General features: G+C 43.4%; 1 protein-coding gene across 2 annotated transcripts; it reads right to left on the reverse strand.

Moving 5' to 3' along the window:
• Positions 1–443: 443 nt before the first annotated feature.
• SERTM1 (serine rich and transmembrane domain containing 1) lies at positions 444–16864 on the reverse strand. 2 transcript variants are annotated; one of them, XM_085216004.1, is made up of 3 exons: positions 16768–16864; positions 10278–10370; positions 444–2962 (listed from the first exon to the last, which is right to left on the reverse strand). In XM_085216004.1, the coding sequence occupies exon 3, from the start codon at positions 2775–2777 to the stop codon at positions 2454–2456; it is 324 nt and encodes a 107-aa protein (XP_085072130.1). In that variant the 5' UTR covers positions 2778–2962; positions 10278–10370; positions 16768–16864; the 3' UTR covers positions 444–2453. The 2 variants fall into 2 exon arrangements, with proteins under 2 accessions (XP_085072130.1, XP_085072129.1); XM_085216003.1 differs by lacking the exon at positions 16768–16864 and adding an exon at positions 16400–16689.
• Positions 16865–18892: the final 2028 nt, after the last annotated feature.

An 18892-nucleotide genomic window follows, 5' to 3' on the forward strand; every position in this document is an offset into this window, starting at 1 on the left:
TTCTGGTACCGAGGAGCCCAGAACTGGAGCCAGCACTGCAGGTATTTTTTGCCATTGTCTTCCTTGAACAGCTAACAGCATTCCTACTAACGCAGCCCAGGGTGCTCTTGGCCTTCTCTGCAGCAATTGTGCATTGCTAGCCCAGTTGTCAGTTTGGTGTCCACCAGGACCAGCAGACCCCTCTCTGCAGGGCTGAAAAATAATTTTTGCTCTCATCAAGTTTGACTGAACTGTTCACTGAACAAAGCCAGTGGTGTTCAACAGTCTGTATTTAACAGTAAGTATCTGTGCATCCATAAGCATAAGATGATAAAAAGAACCTCACCACTGGGAATAAATACCCAACTCAGATTGCGTTCTCATCTCTGGTTTTGATTCAATTTCTGCATTTGCAGTAAAGGAAGCAACAGTTTAACAGAGGATAGCTGAATGGCTGCCTGTCTGGGTTTAAAGTTCATTTATTCTTATCTCCAAGTTAACACACAAATACATTCTGTTACAGATTTGGGATGTTGAACAGTTTTCGGAATGGCAATAATCTTTGCTGATCACTTTTCAATACTACAGTCTTTTTCCCAGGCCTATCATCAATTACAGTAAAAAGTAACCTACAAGGAATTTTTGTCCTTGAATAAAATATTTGAGAGCCAAAATTTATAAAAACAGTTTGTCTCAGAGCTCCTGTGGCCTTAATTTATCTCTTGGTCAGTAAGTTCATTGTCTTTTGTAAGGAGCTAATCAACGCCATGATCAATTAACAATTACCCACATACTGCAGGTTCACTTTGAAAGACTGAAAGCAGCAACTAATATCATCTGCACGTTGTTTGGCATTGAACAGCTGTGTTTTTAATGACTGTATTTACACTGAAGTTTCCAAATTCTCTTAAAGACTGTGTGTCTTGTTGATGACCCAGAGCTGTACACGCTCTTACCCCAGTAACAGATACAGCAGTGGCATTTCCATAGCCTTCCTCTGATCTCTCCAGTGACTGTCATGGTGCCATCAGAGGAGCATTGTCATGGATCTGAGTTGCAGGACTAGGCTATCCTCACACACAGCAATCAGGACAGCAAGGAATAACACAGCACAGCATGGGGCTGCAATCCTGGTAGATCACATTTGGCATTTTGAGTAATTTTTCTGATAATTTGATTTAATTCACAGCTGGTTCCAAGCTCTTGTTCACAATAATGCTCCTTATCTGACTGCAAAAACTGAGTGCTAACATCTATTGCAGGCAAAGGGGATCATAACCCAGGCTACAGCATAGCAAAAAGGAGCAGGGTTGAGAAAGGTCATCCATCTCTGGCCTTTCCTTAAACTCATGGAGAAAAGGAGCAGAGCCACTGCCTTTCTCCTTCCTAACTCTTCCAACCCTCTGCAAGGACATGATGCATCTCCTTATTGTCAAAGCTCAGGTCTGCCTATGAATGGAGCATCTTCTGTCCCCCCTCCACTCCAGTGTGCATGTGTGAAATATGAGGCAAAGTCCACCCCAGTAAACCCTCACCAGACCAAATAATTTCCATTCCTGCTGGCTTTGCAAACATCTTGTGCCTAAAGAAAGGATAGTTCCAGGAGCTATTTAGCTACTAGCTACAGTCACGGTATATGGATCTCCTAAAAGAAGCCATTGGTTTGTACTGGTACCCAAGTACCAATAGGCTGCACAATTAGCACAGGAGTTTTGTGAGATGTGTGATTCCGAAGCAAAAGCTGCCCCCCAGAGGAATAAGTCGTTAGGCAAATTATTTGCAGCATAGTCCAAAAATACCTCTACACATTCAGCAATGACCATAATTATTGTAGTTGCTTTACTAATTTAGCCAAAGATTTCAGAGATTCAAAAACTGAAATACAGACAACTTTATCCAGAATGATTTGGAAGTACAGATAAATAAATGTAACATTCTTCAGGAGATGGATTTTAGTTGCATTTAATAAACACCAACAAATACTGAAAAAGACAAGAAAAACGAAAAAAGAAACAATGTCAACAACTTTAAATTGTCCCACAAACTATATTGATAATTTAAGCTCATTTTTTGTTACTTTTGCAACAGAGATTTCATCCTTTTCTAATTAAAAAAAGGAAAAACAATGTATTATTGATACAAAACCAGGAAAGGGGCCACAACTAGAGCAGAAAAAAATGACACATCTACTTAGAACCATATTACAGTTTGGCAGGAATACTCCTAATAAACACCACATACGTGTGAAAAAAAGCATCACAATTACAGGCATGAAACAATGATTAAGAGTCATTATCCAAAATGAAAATCATCAGGAAAGGGAAAATGAAGACTAGAAAAGGAATGAAAAAACTAAGTAAACTTTAAATGCCACCTTTTCATTGTCGTCTCCTAAGGCAAATGTTGCATGCACTACCTCCCCTAGAAACTAGACAAAGCTTCTTCATGCCCTATATATTCCCTTTCATTTAGTTTCATGAAGAAAGGTTTGAAAGAGCAGACCGCTGGGAAGAAATACTACAGACTTCTAAATTAGTGAAAGAACTTCCAGCATCACTGTTATATTCTGGGTATGAGGAACTGGAAGAAATTATGTTTTTCAGCCTCTGAAGTGCAATGATCAATAGCAAAAGGAGGAAAGCTAAGAGACTGAGGAATATAGAAACATAGACGTAGACGTTGGATAAACGGCCAGGTGATGAATCCACAGATGTTGAAAGTGACGTGGGATATAGCTCCAGAAAAGTCCCATTTTCCATGTTTCCTACAAAACCAGATGAAGGGTCGGGTTCTGACATTTTGAGGTTTGTGTTTTAACAATCACCACAGATCTTGTATTCAGAGGCAGTTTTAGCAGCATAACAGAGGGCTTGTTTTAAATGAGCACTTTTCCATCACAGCGAAGAGGTGACAGTTCAACCAGCAATCAGATCTACCCTTTATTGCTCAAGCCCAGGGCAAAGGAATAGTGTGTTCTTCAGAACTGCAAGGAAAAAAAAAAAAAAAAAAAAAAGAAAGATTAATTTACTAGCTAATGTTATTTATTGTGTACTTGGAACAATCCAGTTCTTAAGAGTTGCAATTCTGGAGGCATTACTTAACTACTGTTTCTATTTGCCAAAATAAAGGAATAAAGATAAATCCTATAAAATTGATTCTTTCCCAGGATTTCTTTGACTGTAGAACAGACCAATAAGAGTAGCTTTGTGCTTTACATGGGACAGGCATACTAGAATCCAAATTTGTCTCGTGGATAAAATCTAATCACGGAATGAAAAACCCCTCTCAAGACATCAGTTTGTCAGGAAGGCTCAACAACACCACTGTGGGTGATAAATCCACCACCTTTGGCCACTTATTCCATACAGTCTTACCTGAGCTGACCAGAATGGGAAAATCTGCCAGACCTGACTTCTTATTTATGAAACGGATCCGATGGTTTCAAAGATCAAAATGCACCTCACATTCATACTGTGAAGCTCATCTCAATGGCACGCACGTTTCGATGAAGTGTTGCAGCTTTTGACACCTACAAGCAAAACCCTGAAGAAACAAGCAGCCCTAGCAGCTCAGGAAAAAAAGAGGGGATTACCCAAGAGCAGCAGAGCTTTGCCTTCAGCCACTTTGTGTTTAAACCTGGAAACACTGGTGCTCAAGTTCAGAGTAGAACAAGAGGAGTGGATGGAGGTATGCTGACCTGCTTTTTATTTTAAAACCAAAGTGGTCAATTCCCACATGCAGCCTGGAAAAGCATGAGAAGGCTTGTTGGTAGAGAATTGCTTGTAAAAAGCTGACATGCCCTACCTGAATTAAACACAGTAAGCTATTGCCTTTGTTTTGATACAGAATAAATCATGCAAGGTGTAAGCATGGAGGAAATGAGGCTCATTTTCTCTATGTAGTTGTCCACGTACAATCCTTCTATCCATCCATCATAGAATCACAGAACTATAGAATTGGAAAGGATCCCTAAAGGTCACCTGGTCCAAATCCGCTGCACTGAACAGGGACACCTACAGCTTCATCAGGTGCTCAGAGTCCGTCCAGCCTCACCTTGAGTGTCTCCAGGGATGGGGCATCCACCACCTCTGTAGGCAACCTGTGCCAGTGCCTCACCACCCTTACTGTAAAAAACTTCTTCCTTGTATCTAATCTATACCTCCCCTCTTTTAGTTTGAAACATTTCCGCTGTCTGTGGTCAACCTCTCATTCCGGATGGTTGGGCACAGCAAGGAAAGGAACTATTTCCTCCCCACTAGGAAGGCAATATCCCTACATGTCTAAGTTCCTAGTATGGTCCCTCTCATTTTGACTTTGCTTTAGGCCTTGTTCTGTGGTCTCAGCTTAATAAAATTATCTCTAACTCACAGCTAGAGGCTTTGAGGAAAATCCCACTGATTTTCATGTCAATGAAGAGAGCAAATTGTCATCAACAGTAAGAAAAACAGAATGAGGACCTTAAAGTAATGATTCAGAAGTATGTGATCTCCTTCTGTGTGTTACATAACTGCTGAAGTATCTCCCAGTGTTTCCACTGAAGTGTCCCAGCACTATTCTAAGCAATGTTCTGCCCTCTATTTTTTTTCCTTTAACCTTATTACTTCTGCTAGCTTAGAAAAGTTCCTCTGTTTTCAAGAGATTGACACTTTTCCACACTTGCTTTGACCACAAAAGTTCCAATCTGAACTAAAGCTCCTTAGGAAATATAAGATACTTTTCTGTATCTGGTGCTGCTGCTTCTCACGAAGCCTTGAAGACACCTACTGAAAAATGCTTTGCATCTACTGAAGTTATTTGCACGGTTACTCGCGGTATTTTTGCACTGTGAATTACATTTAGGAGGTCATACCTCATGTGAACAAAGACAATGTTAAGCAGAATGTAGAATCTAATCCTATTTTTTTTAATCCTAATTTATTTTATATACATCACAACTGCATCTGTACTGCTCAATAGAACAAGTCAGATCTATTCTTCAGCGCTGAGAACAACTTGCATGGCACACTGCACAAAGATGGCTGAACTCTCTTTATGTCCATGGACAGGATGGTCAACTTGAAGCTGCCTTTGGGAATGAATGATGGTCATTGCTAATCTCACATATGTCCAGGCATGGCTTGCAGAGGGCTAGCTGGCTGAAACCATGCCAGCTACTAATTCAACACAAGAGCTACTGACAGGCCTATGGCCTGGCCTGGATCAATTTACTAATATATTCACATCCATAATGTTTTGATGGACAAAAGGTTACATTCCAGATGTTGTTTTATTGCAGAGCTTCTGGTAACCTTCATCAAGTATCCCAAAAGCCTACGAGATATACAGGCGTACAAAACTGCATCTGCAAATATCAAATAAAAATATTCCTACCCTTGTGGTATATAACTCACACAGACATCTAAAATATATTTAAAAGAAACAATTTTATATCACTAATAGCATTTATCCCAACGAGAAGCATTATTTATTACAAGCACCTTATGAAATGAATCACAACAGACTGAACAGAGAGATCCTTATGAGATTATAGTCCCTTTGAACTAGCTCTAATTTAGTGATTCAAAATTAACTAACAGAACAACAATGTTCATTTCGTGTTCTGGAAGTAGTTAAGCATCTTACTGCTAATTTATCCTTTTTAAAAGATAAGCTTTGATACAGAAGATGTTTATCCTTGATTACTCGTCATAATGAAAAGCAGATCCATTAATAATTGAATTTTCCTATAATAACTTAAGGAATTAATTCACATAAATTCTTTAATATGGCAGAAGTTAAAAGCCTTTAAATTCTTCACAAGTTTGAAATCTGTGTTCTACTTTTACCATTAATGGTTTTGGCCCTGATACAAGGAAGAACTTTGGCGTAAGACTTCCTTTGAAGCAAGTAAAAATTTATAGTCTTATAGAGGACTAATCAGAAGCTTACAGTTAAGCAGAGCTGTGAGTGCTTTGCTAGATCAGAGCCCTTATAGGTCTTGCAATACCAGTTGGGCTATTTTTAACTGAGTATTTTGTGGTGAGATCAGAGGCACCATCAAGTTCGATTCCAAATGATTATGGCCCACATCCCAGCTGCATCACTCACACTGCAAAGGGATGTAACATGTGACCGGATCTCATCATACATCTTCAGCTAAAGTGACTCTTTAAGTAATGTTTTTGGAAGAGAAAAAAAGCAAAGTGTGTTGTTTTAATCACGCATTTAAAAATACACACCTAAAACACTGGGTTTTGCTCAGCCTTAAAGCCCTACAAATCATCTGTACCCAACTGAAGTAAGTTACCAGCAATGTCCTATGGGAGCGTGACCATATCGTCTCCTAACATCTGAACAGCATTCATAGGAAAGGCACAACGAGTGTACAGAAATAAAACAGATCCAATGCTGATCCCTGATGAAGTTCCCTGATGTGATCCTAGCACCGCAGAAAGAGCTAGAAATCAGGCAGAGCAGCTCAGCTGGTGACTGTCAGGTGGAAGTTCAGTTCTGGACTGAATGCAGCTACACAAACCTCTGCCATGAGGCAAACCAGGCCTTCTGGCTTCAAAGAGCAGCTCTATTCTGTGCACTACAGCTACCACCTTGGCTCAAATTCCTGCTCCTTCTGAAATGAGGAGGTAAGTAGTGCAACCATTTGGTTCTCTTCTGAGATCTACTCCTCCCAAAGGAATAACCCTCAGTAAAGCCAGATGTTGGCTTCACCTTCTCACTTTGTAAATGGGTTTGTGTATTTCTGAAAACTACACAAAACAACGTCAAGGCCAAACCTGGTCCCGGCAAAATGATTATGAAGTTTATCTCTATCTTCAAAGTATAATGAGAAAATTGGAAGTGGCTAACTTCAATAAACCCATTGTCTTCTGAGACCTGTAAACCGATCAAGGGATTCAACTTTTGTAGTGGTCCATACTTTTCCCTTTTCTACAGCTGGAAATCTGTGTTTTCCTTAAGCTAAAAACTAAATTTAAAGCTCTATTGCTGAATGACTGGAAATGAACTCTTACTCTAAAAGCAGAAGATTGTGTTCCTCTTGTTTTTCATGGTGCTTCTTGAATGATCTCCGGCCACAAGAGAACTAGGACCTGTCTGCAGGAAGACTCAGTATTTGTGATGTAGATGGATTCAGGCGACCTTCTCAGAGTCACTTCTGTAATGCTAGGACACGGATGTGCAACTTGAGGAGCCTTCATGAATCACTGAGTCCAATCCCACTGCTGGCCCAGGCCATACATACTCTGTCTTTCCAATCTGTCTGAGTTTCCACCCTGCTATTACTCCACTGTTACACTGCTTTGCTGCTCTGATGGACAAAATACTGACACAGAGAGACACACTACAGAAAAAAAAAAAAAAAAAAAAGAAGGCACAGACTTCAGCTCCTCTCTCTGCTGGCTTTAGATATAAAAGAGAGAAAAATCTTATTCTACTACTTCAATCCCCAAATATGAGGGCCAGCACACAAGGCTTTGCCAGATACACGGTGTCCTTTATACACACTTTTCAAACAGACCATTATGCAAGTATTATCCTCCATTTGTGCATTGTTACTCCATTCATGTCTTCTGTATAAATCACTGTTCAAAGGTGGTGATACTCACTCTTATTCTGAGAACAGGGCTACCTGACAGATACTTCAAGCAGCCTCAGTTGGTTTGTCATCTTTTATTCTATCCTATGGTAAGTGGGAGACAGACAAATTGACCTTCTCAGAAAGCAAGATAAAGTGGGGAGGTAAAGATTAAGAAACTGCCACTATGTTAGAGCTAAATCCCAGTTGCCATGCAGTAGCATGTCTGTGAAGGTGCGCCAAAGCTATCAACTGCTTACATCTCTAATGGCACCTATCATAAAAACTACTTCTGAAAACCACAGTGTGGTCAGGGGTGGAGGTCTCATCAGTTAGCACATTCCAGGATGCTGTGCACAACACATGCAATTTAATCTTGAGCTCTGCTGAGACATCAGTCATCTCCCTGTTCAATCTAAGGTGAATTTTAAATGAGGCTGCAATGCTATCTAAGAAATCATGAAGTAAACAGAGAGTTTTTACATTTTCCAGCGTCATAAATCCTTTACTATGCAGTTGCCTGTGCTGTATGACTCTGAATACCTTGATGCAACTTTATTTCTCCAGATAAAGTGAAATATAAGTTAATGGCACATACTCTCACACACTGAGTGCCTAACAATGAGGAACAGAAGGAAAGATAAGTCCAGTAGATTCATTTTCTTTGGAGCTTATCAGCCACAGATAAGCACTTTGCTTTCTTGGTTCCTGGCTTTTTGTGACTACAGACTGAAAAATACATTGGTTATTTCATAGGCTTCAAAGTGTTTAAGCAGACAGACAAACAAAGATCTAGGGAAATCCGTGTTTTTAATTTTGGGTAAATGATACTTTTGTCACGGTCTTCCATCAGCTTCTTTACAGTAAGAAGTTATCCTAAAAAGTCGTTTTCTTATTGTAAACAACTCCTAGCAGTGGATAACTTAATTTGCTTTTGCAATTGTTCCAACAGTGAGCTTCCTTTTACCTTCAGACATCAACATGGGATTCATTTGCCTTCCTTCCCTAAAAACTTAAAACCATTTTGACTGATTTCAGCCCAGAGACAGAGGATAAATCACAGAATGGCTTGGGTTGCAAGGGACCTTAAAGATCAGGCAGCTCCAACCTTACTGCCATGGGCAGTGCTACAATGAAAAAATTAGGTTTCTGCAATCTTCTTCAAAACAAATGGCTCTGGGGAGGATAGGGAGTCTTTCAATGAGCCAGGGAAGGACTTGTGAAGCTCATCCATGGGCATCTGTCCACAGAGCCTCAGTGCACAGGCTTCGTTCCCTCCATGCATACTGTCCTTCCAGAGATCCAACTCCCCTGCTGGCAGATATGCATGTTCTGAAGGACACAGAGGTGCAAATGGAAGAAGCACACTTGCAGTGATCATGTGTGTGAAGCAGAGGAAAGCACAAAGGGAGTCAGGGATGAGGCTGCTCCCTGCACTGCTCACAGATGTGTTCTCTGCTCTCTTTTGTCCTTCTGGTAAGTCAGAACCAAGAGTGAGTGGATAATGATATCATCCCCTCATGGCCTGGAAAAAAACTCCCTCTCCCTCATTCAGCACCGGAGCAGACCTGACAGGAGAGTAATTGTACAGATTCCCAGAGGACAGCCCAGGTGATGCCAGTTCTAGTATGAAATCTCCTGATGCTTAAAGATGCCTCCATCCTCAGTCCTATTATTATGGTGTTATTACTGCCTCCAGAAGCTGGCAGCAAGTTTTCACTAGATCTGTGAGAGAATAAGACTTCTCACAACCCTTGTCAATTTGATATAGATGTGAAGGCCAGATAGCTTCTTGTTTAATTTGTCTATCTTCCGTCCCACCACCTTTGTTTTATGCATTCATTTCCTTTGCCATATAGGATTATTTCACCACAAATGAACAACTTGCAACACAAAGCATTTAATGCCATTAAAATACCTTTACATGCTCATACCAAAGTACTGATTGAACTTTACATACAGGGAACTCTCTGGCCTTGAAAAGCAGTTTGCTCTATGCTGGAAAAATGTGTAATTTTAACATTTTGTAACTAAACCAGACAACAGTGCTAGACAGAAGAGAAGTTAACAGTAATTTACTTGGTTGAAAATGTAGAAAGAGTAGGGAAGCCAAAGCATGACATCTCGCTTGGAGTTTAGCAAGAATATGATCCTTAATTCTTCCTTTTCTTTACTAAATGCCTTTGGCAATTGAAAACCACAAGTACACAGGATCTTGTTTATTCATGTCTCTGTACTCTCCAGGAGCACAGAATCCCTTTACACTCTGCCTGAGAAACAGGATCAGTCATCTACTTACTCAGTATAAAAGTGCACACAAGGAAAAGGAAAATCTATTTCCTGCCACAAGCAAAGTCTTCCCTTTAATTTATGATTTAATTTCATCTTTTATTACAATCTGATTTAAATTTATGATTTTAAAAATCTATGAGGACAACAGTCCAGATGGCTTGGTTGCAGATCAAAATCAAGTTATATTTTGTTTGAGGTTTTGTGTGGGGACTGGGAAAAAGAACCCCTCAGTGCTATAAGGATGCTCAGTTAACTCAGATAGGCTCAAAATGCCTTTATCATTTACATTTCCCATGCATCTGCACACTATAGTTATTTATATCAATGCAAAGCAAAGACATTGTGACCTGAGATCAGACCTAAAGCTTCCACTCTTTCAGTCGCTGTCAGTTGAACACGCTCCTTAAAAATATAGGCAAAGAGAAGGAATACTTACAAGCAGGATGACAGAAGAATGCAAGCCAATGTGCCAGATGTGGTTGGTTATCGCACCCAAATCTAAAGGGACTGCATGCTGAGAAAAGCCTCTCTAAAAAAGCAAATAAATAAAAGATGAAGAGTTTAGCAATAAACACATTAATTAAAGAAATAAACAAACAAACAAAAAAGGAAAAACATGGAGGAAAAGTACTGAATTTTGATTCTTTTCAGTGCCAGAAATTTCAGAGGAAAACAAAGCGAATGGAGTCTAGGCATGTTTTTCATTTCTGCTAGCCACATTTCTGCTAGCTGTCCACCTACAGCACTGCACATATAATACAAAAATCACACTTATCTCCTGATCTATGCTTTGCAGAAACATGTCTCAGTAATACCCTTCCCCTCTTCTTTTCCAAGGTGCTCCTGGACCAAGACACCCTGCTGTCCCCTGGCACTGCTATAAGCACTGGAGCTGTGTATCTCTGTTCATTTCGCATCATCATCTGAAAATTCCTGCCAGGAATCAGGTCCTTCTATGTTGCACACCATCATTTCTTTTTCTCTTTATTTCAGACAATTTGCAGTTTAAATTCACTTACCTGAAATCCTCAAACTAAATATTGCATGTACACATGGAAAGCTAGTAGATTTTTGCATTCTAAATTCATTTGATACTTCAAATGAAAACCTGGCCCCTGAACTGCCTTTAATAAAGCAAAGTAAATTGATTTTATATTTGAAAAACAATCCCAGACAGCATAGATTAAAACAAAGTATGGTCACTTTCAAGAAGATATTCCCCTCCAGGAAAGAAGAGACAGTCACAGTCATTATACATCTCAAAGCACTACCCTTTCAGCACATTTGGTTTGAACTGCATTAGAGAAGCAGATCTCTGGGGATGAATGTTAATGCATTGTTATGTTGCTTTCATCCCTTCCATCACTGAATCACTTATGGTTTAAGCCTGTCCAAGTTCAATAAAGAAAATTACCTAGTGCAGTTGTTAAAAGTCAGGATCACAGAAATGCAAATGTTTTGATAACACTGTATTTGATAATAGTGACTATATCATGACTTTCCACCTAGAGAGAGGCAGACAGCTTCCTGACCATCTACACATCAAGGAGGAGAGATGTGTGGCTGCAGTTAAAGCCTCAGATTGGCATCCCCAGGGCTGGACCCAGATCCTGCTTGGGTGCGAGGGCAGCGAGTGCACCTCTGGGTGGTGGAGCACACAGGCTGAGGCAGGTGCTGCTGGTAGGATGGAGAGGGGGATGCAACAATCCCTGCAAAGCTCCTCTCTCGCAAATCTGCCTCTTGTAACAGAATTCCATCCTATGCCTTGTAATTTCATTCATTGTACTGAATCTTTCTCTTCCCTTTGTTTCTTTCAGAATGGCTGCCATGGGGAAACAGGCACAAATCTCTGCAGCAGAGATTTTAAACACAAGAAATATAAATGGTTTTATTTCTTTTCCAGCTCTCCTTTGTCTCTGCAGGAGACATCTCCCCTGACATGTACTGAGCACTGCTCTTGCCCATCCAGCCCTTCACGTGATACAACACCTGTCTCCAACGAGGCGAAAGGAACAGAGCCTACAAAACCTTGAGCTGATAAAACACACCAGAGACGCAGTATGAAGCTTAACACCGTTCCCTCGGGCCCTGTCGCTGTCACAGAGAGCAGAGCTCAGCGCTGCCCCTCCGCTCCCTGTGAGGAGCTGCAGCTGCCATCAGGCCTCCCCTCAGCCTGCTCTGCTCTAGGCTGGGCAAACCAAGGGCCTCAGCTGCTTCTCTTGTTCCTTGCTCTCTAGATTCTCCACCATCTTTGTAGCCCTCCTTTGAGTGTTCTCCAACCATTTTATGTCTTTCTTATATTATTTTTGCTCCTGTTGGTCACCTGCCAAATTCAACCAAATATCAAAGACATTCAAGCTCTGAAAGCTTAGTGACAACAGATGAACAGGAAGAGGAGACACTGAGGTTCAAACAGCCATTTGGTTTCCCGTAATGGCTTCAGATCTCACTACTTGTCTTCTTCAGTTAAATGCAGACCCAGATGCCACAGCCAAAGCAACAGAACCCTCAGTGAGTGCTCCTGGAGGCTGCAGGTTGACAGGGAGATCCAGTGCAAGAGGAGAGGAACCCAAAAGGATCGGGATTCTTTCATTTCTGCATTTATAGGACAACTTTTTGTCTGATCTTCGGCAACCTCAAATTTGAAAGTTTTGTCTGAGTAGAAAATCTAGTGTCTGGTGGAATGACTGCACATTTTCATAAGGCAAAAATAAAGGAAGGCCAGAAAGACTGTTTTCCTCAGTGGAAATATAGAAAAATATCTGAAAATATTTCAGCTGTTTCTTCTCAGCTCTCCTCTAACAGCTGTCATCCCATTCCTGCTGTCCCTCTCTGCAGAGGCTGCAAATAGCTCTACAGAGGATCCCATCCGGAGCACGAAGCCACCCAGTATGAGTGCGAGCGAGGAGTGATACAATTAATCTCAGAGCAAACAGAAGTTAATTAAACTTTGTTAGCTGGTGCCTAGTTCTTAGCAGCAGCTCCCAATCACCAACTTTTGTACTTGCAGCAAGGGGACTGATGTGGGGCTCCATGCTTGTGGCCAAAGACTCGGAACAGCAGAGGACAAGCAGCTCCCCCTGAAGCTGCATGGACTCCTGGTGGGACAATCCTCAGCACCGTTTACTCAGAGAAAAACCTGTCAGATAAAACATCCAGCCCCAGAGCTAGCAGTCCTGATTGTCAAGGCTGGCTTTCATTCTCCATTGCACTCACCTGTGAAGCTAACACCTTGCAGGGTTCTGGTTTGCGTCACTCCTCGGAAAGGGGAAAAAAACCTTTAGAAATACCAGACCCCATCCCTTCACCTACCAGAAAGATAGCCTAAGGGCTAAATATGGATAATCTGAAAGTGAATGGATTTCAGGTCTCTGTTAACCCTAGCAGTGCTGCAGCTCTATATCATGCTGAACAGTACGTGGCCCTGAACCAAGTCAAGAGGGTTATCAACCCCTAATTAGTGACACAGTTATGCAGGAAGTGGTGTCCAGAGAAAAAAGAGAACACTTTCTTATTGTAATAGGTAACACACTGCTTGCAATATATTTTATAAAAACAATCTGAGTACATAGCCTGCATGAAGCCCTCGAAAATCAAGCAGACTTCACGTAAACCTTAGAAATCCTGGCACAATATAAAGCTAGGACAGAAACTACATGATATATTAAACAGAACTCTTTATTAATGCACCATCTTGGTTCAGAATTTCTTCTCCCCAGAAAAGCAGATTCAGTGCTGACAATGTTCTGCGGTTCACAACTCGAATGGTCATGAATTTGGGCATAGATGTACCGTCACAGTAACTCTGCTCGCTGTAACTCTGTTTCTGTACTCAATATTCCTGCTTTGATTCTCTGTGTCCTCTCAGCTGTATAATGGAAAAGATCTCCATCCTTATCCTACCAACACAGCTGGCATGCCCTCCCCTGACAAAGAGACTGTGGCATTACCATCTCTATAGGTGTGTGCATAACATTTACATACATTCATTGCTTGCAAAGTGGTGTGCAGTAACTGACACAACGATAAAACTCTGTTGCAAGAGGCATTGCAGCGAACCAAGCTGTGATGTGTAAGCATAAGGGGGCAGGGTTGCACCTGAAATGTCAAAAGGAGCAAGTGCAGAGAGCTAATGCTAATCACAGAGTATGGAAGGATACTGCTGCTGGTGCCAGATAGAGTTATCTGTGCGACACTGCCTCTCAGGTGTCCCAGTCTTAGAGGACACCACTGTGCTCAAATCCAGCTCCAGACTAATTCCAGTGACAGAGATTTGTTGCAGTGCAGTGAGGGCTTCTTTCCACATCAGACAGCCACAGAAGGCATCAAAAGTGGACGTGTTGGGACGTATCAAGGAAATTAATGACGTGACAGAGAAGGCACCTATATAACAAGGAAGCACAAGGCAAAGCTCAGGGAAATACAAAGGTGATAGGAAGGAAGATGGATGCTGGAAGCACAGGGTGATCAAAGCCCAGGGGCTACATCTTGGAAAAGCAGGAGAGCTGGGATGTCACATACAGGACCCAAGCCAGGACACTGAATGCAAAGCCTGCAGCTGATGTGTCCGATGCAGCAGGGAAAGGGCAACAAACACCAGGATGACAGAGAGGGGAGATGCAGCCGAGGCTCAGAGGTGGCTTTTTGCAACACCGCTGCAGACAGGCTGTGCCGTAACAGGATTTCCTCTGTGCAAACCAGGAAAAGGAGGCAACTACAGTCATGAAGACACAGGGGCAGGAGTGCTCTCAGGAGGATGTTACAGAGAGAGATGCAAATGTCACAACTTCTCAATATTTAAATTCCAAGCCTCAAACCCATCAGGAACATCAGTAACTTCTAGATGTGCTCTATGGCTGAGCTAATTCCTCTTATGCTTCTGCGTCGATGGGGCGCCAGGAGGAGAACTGCATTGCTTCCTGCCTCTGATGGGGAATTCACAGAACACCATTTATAATTTGCAGTGCACCACTAAGACCCAATTATGAACCAAGACATTTGGCAGACACCAGCTACCCCGCTCAGCCTTTTACGTCTGAAAAGGTTAACGAAATGCAAATAGCAATAACTTCTTATGCCAAATATTTCCATACACGTGCACCCGCCAAATGGGTGATGATATCAGAGTACGCTTGGATGCTGAAGTAGCCCAGGACCCCTTCCTCGTCAGCTCCAGGTGCAACAGCATTTCTCCTGCTGACAGCAGTGCAAGCATCCTAGACATGGCAGGCAGCAGCTTGCAGGCAGGCATGCCTGCATGCCAGAGCAGACACACAGTGATAGCCAGCAGCACCATCCCTAATAGGTATAGGCCCTTCTAGACAACACAGCAAAGAGCAGGAGACCACTTTTAGGCTGTCCGTCATTTCAGACTGTTCAGGCTCAGAAAACTCAGCACAGGGTCAAAATGACTGCAGAAAAGCAAAACAGTACAGAAACAGATATCCATCCTCCAGCTGGATCCTTTATTGGAATAAAGCTGCCAGCACCATGTACCTGCTCTGGACTCCAGATTTCATACACTTCTTTTATTCATCTTTGTCCAGTTCTGCTATAAATATCTACAAATTACATTTAATAATACTCACTATGCCTTCCTAATTTTCTTTACTTACGTACATGCTAAGAAGTCTGGCCCATGCCCAGGCTTTTAGCAATATTTTCATCATCTCCCTATCACTACCACTTAACATCTGCAAGGATGGGAAGAGTTCGCTTTGCTTCCTCTGTCCCAAACTTTGTTACCCCGCTGAGACGGTACTGCAACTGTCCAGAGCTCATAGCTGGGCACAAAGTCTTTCGAAAGGGCGCATTTCTGTGCATCCCTCCAGGTTTATTATTCCAGACTGTGTAATCTAAGCTCTGTTCATCTCCCAGCCCACAGGATAGGGGTCTTAGAATTCATTTGCAGAGCGAGCAGTTCCTTTGCTGTCGTCTTCCCACAAACACTGCAAACGAACACACGTGTGGCAACCACCCCTTGTGCCCAGAGAGCCACCGAGGGGATGCACAGCGCTCACCCAACGCTCTGCACCACCCAAGCCCCAGCTGCAGCGTTTCTGCGAAGGAGAAAGCAACCTGTGCATCCCTGCCTGCCTGCCTCCAGCCAAAGCCATTCCTCCGAAACGAGAAAGTGCTCCATCCAAGCACTCGGACAACGCGCGGACTCGGGAAGGACAAAACCGGGTTCTTGCCACAGCACCTTTGGGACCAACCAAATGCGGGCCCGGTGCACACCGAGGTCAAACGCTCGTGAAAGGCGACCGCTCTGGGTTCCGGCAGGAGGGCACCGGGTGACCCGGGACGGCAAAAGCGGGGCGGCCCCCGCAGCTCCGAGCATCAACACCAGCGGCACGGCCCCGCCAGCGATCGGAACAACGAAAAAAACAAACCCAAAAACAAAACACCAAAAAACCCCCACAACCAATAAAACAAAACCCAAGCCAAGTGCTGACCTCCCTTAAAAGAAAAAAAACAAATCACAAAGCCCTCAGGGAGAGGACCAGACCCGCAGCAACGCCGGGCTCCGAGGAACCCCCTCCCTCCGGCTCCGCTCACCGCGCCCGGCTCCGCTCCGCTTCCGTCGCGGCCGCCCCAGCCCGGCTCCGGCTCCGGCTCCGCTGCCGCCGCCGTCCCGTGCGGCCCCGCAGGCAGCACCGCCCCCGGCCCGCCCCTCGCCCGTCCCCTGCCCGCGGGCGGCCCCCGGCCCCGGGGCGGTGCGGCCGGAGGAGGGAAGGGGCCGCCTCGGGCCCGACACCAGCGGGAGGCGGGTGCGGTGAGCTGCGGGGTCCCCTCGCAGATTGCCCGAAATCCTTCTGTTCCGCTGGTTTTTGGATGTAAGTCATCACTAATGCCATCATACGTGCCCGTCCTAACGGCTGGCGCAGCGTCCCACGGCAGCCCTCTAACACGCAGCTGACACGCACCGTTCTCCAGCACCCGAGGCTGGTCTTTGCCCAACGAAAGCGGGCAGGCAGCTCACTGGAAGTGCAGGGTCTCCGTGGAAGAGTTTTCAGCACAGGGGCAGAGCGAAGCACTGCAGCCAGGAGGTGGGCCCCCACAGAAGGCAGTCTTCCTGGAAGGTGAAAACAAACTTGGAGTGTCCTTCTGAACACTGCTCTGAGTTTTCAAAACAGCTGCTGAGGCCCTTAGGGATGCTTTGCCATCGTTGACACATGAGTAAAGGGATAGTTGTGCCCAGAACAACTGAGACAATGCCTAGAAAGTGTCATAAATGAGAACAAAATCTGGCTTTGCTGGTTTATTTGGAGAGTGGCATAGCTGCAGGTATCACGTACTCTGGAATCGTAAATATTGGGCAATTTTTCCTGGCTAGGACACGTTCTCTGCCTGGGGACATTGGGAGAAAAGGCTCAGCTGGTTTCTTGTGCACTCATCTGAGCCACGACGATTTGTTTTGGGCCAAATGACTTTACTGTGGGTTATAAATCAGTGGTGAGCGGCGTGAAGAGCAGATGGGGAGTTTAATGCAACCTCTGCAGCTCAGTCTTGTGTCTGGCTGATGTCCATGTGGAGTTCTGAAAAGGTTGTTGGGAAAGGTTGTTCTTCATTTAGAATTGCTTTTTGGGAGCTGCACAGCTTACGATGGGCTGCAGAGGTACTGCCATGTGATGGACTTTTGTTCATACAGATTGCAAGAGAGGAGCAGCTTGGGATGCTGTGACACAGAGCTGGTTTTGGATGGAATAATGTGCTTGAATAAGTAAATACAAGAAAAATTTTAAAGGGAAAATCATTCACGAAGAATGAACCAAATTTCTCCTTGATGTTAGTGGCATACAAAGGAGATGGGTTTGACTTTCAAGTGGCAAACATGCTCTTTCCTTATTACACTAAGAGAAAGGAAGTCAGAGGTTTTGGTTGGTTGATTGGGTTGTGTTTAGGGTTGGCTGCTCGAGGGGAAGAGTCATGTCTATGGTGTAGGAACACAAAAGAGCAGAGAATCAGAATTGTGTTGGATGCCTAATTCCTAGAGACATTAAGGTTGGTCTGGATAGACTCTGAAAACCCTGATCAAGCTGAAGGTATCCCTGTTCATTGCAAGGGGGTTGGACTCAATTCAGTGATTCTATGATTCTATGCTCTGGTATCCCCAGCCTGAAAGCAGACCTCTGGCTCAGCTCAACGTGCAGCAGCTGCCAAAAAGGGCACATTTCACAGTAAGCTGATTGCATGAGCTACTGAGGCAATAACACACTAAACCTGTTGAAACTATAAGGAAAGAAACATTGAGGACACCTACTGCACTAGTAGTAGTGAGTGGATTATAGAGGTGAAGAATCCTGCCATAACCATTTTAACAGAAACACTGAAAACTTGCAATATCTTTTCTTGTTTGTGTACTCTGTATCCTTCAAGCAATCCTCTGTTCTAGATGTCACTAGCTGTAAATAGACACAGATGATGATTGAAATTCTCATACTGATTTGTCATATAGACTGGTCCCAGGCACCATGCTCTGAGGCATGGGAGAAGCAAAAGCAGTAAAGCAAAATGTTTGCTACTCAAAAAAAAGAAAAAGGCAAGAATCATACAATTTTGAGTTGAAAGGGACCTTTAAAGGTCATCTAGTTCGACTCTCCTGCAATGAACAGGGACACCTACAGCTCAATTAGGTGCTCAGAGCCCCATTCAGGCTGACTCTGAATGTCACCAGGGATGGGGCGTCCACATTTTTGGGCAACCTGTTCCAGTGCCTCTCCACCCTTACTGTAAAAAACCTCTTCCTTATATCCAATCTAGATCTTCTGTCTTTTAGTTAGAAATCATTTTCCCTTGACTTATCACATCAAACCCTGCTGTGCCTTTCCTTCTTATAGCCTTTCTTCAGATACTGAAAGGCCACTGTCAGGTCACCTCAGAGCCTTCTCTTCTCCAGGCTGAACAGCCCAGCTCTCAGCCTGTCCTCGTCAGGAGAGGTGTTCCATCCCTCGGATCATTTTTGTGGTCCTCCTCTGGATGCACTCTAACAGCTCCATGTCTATCCTGTATGTACTGAGGACTCTACATCTGGATGCAGTACTCCAGGGG

Source organism: Meleagris gallopavo, chromosome 1 (genome assembly GCF_905368555.1).
Source record: "Meleagris gallopavo chromosome 1, MGAL_WU_HG_1.1, whole genome shotgun sequence".
NCBI classification, from domain to species: Eukaryota; Metazoa; Chordata; class Aves; order Galliformes; family Phasianidae; genus Meleagris; species Meleagris gallopavo.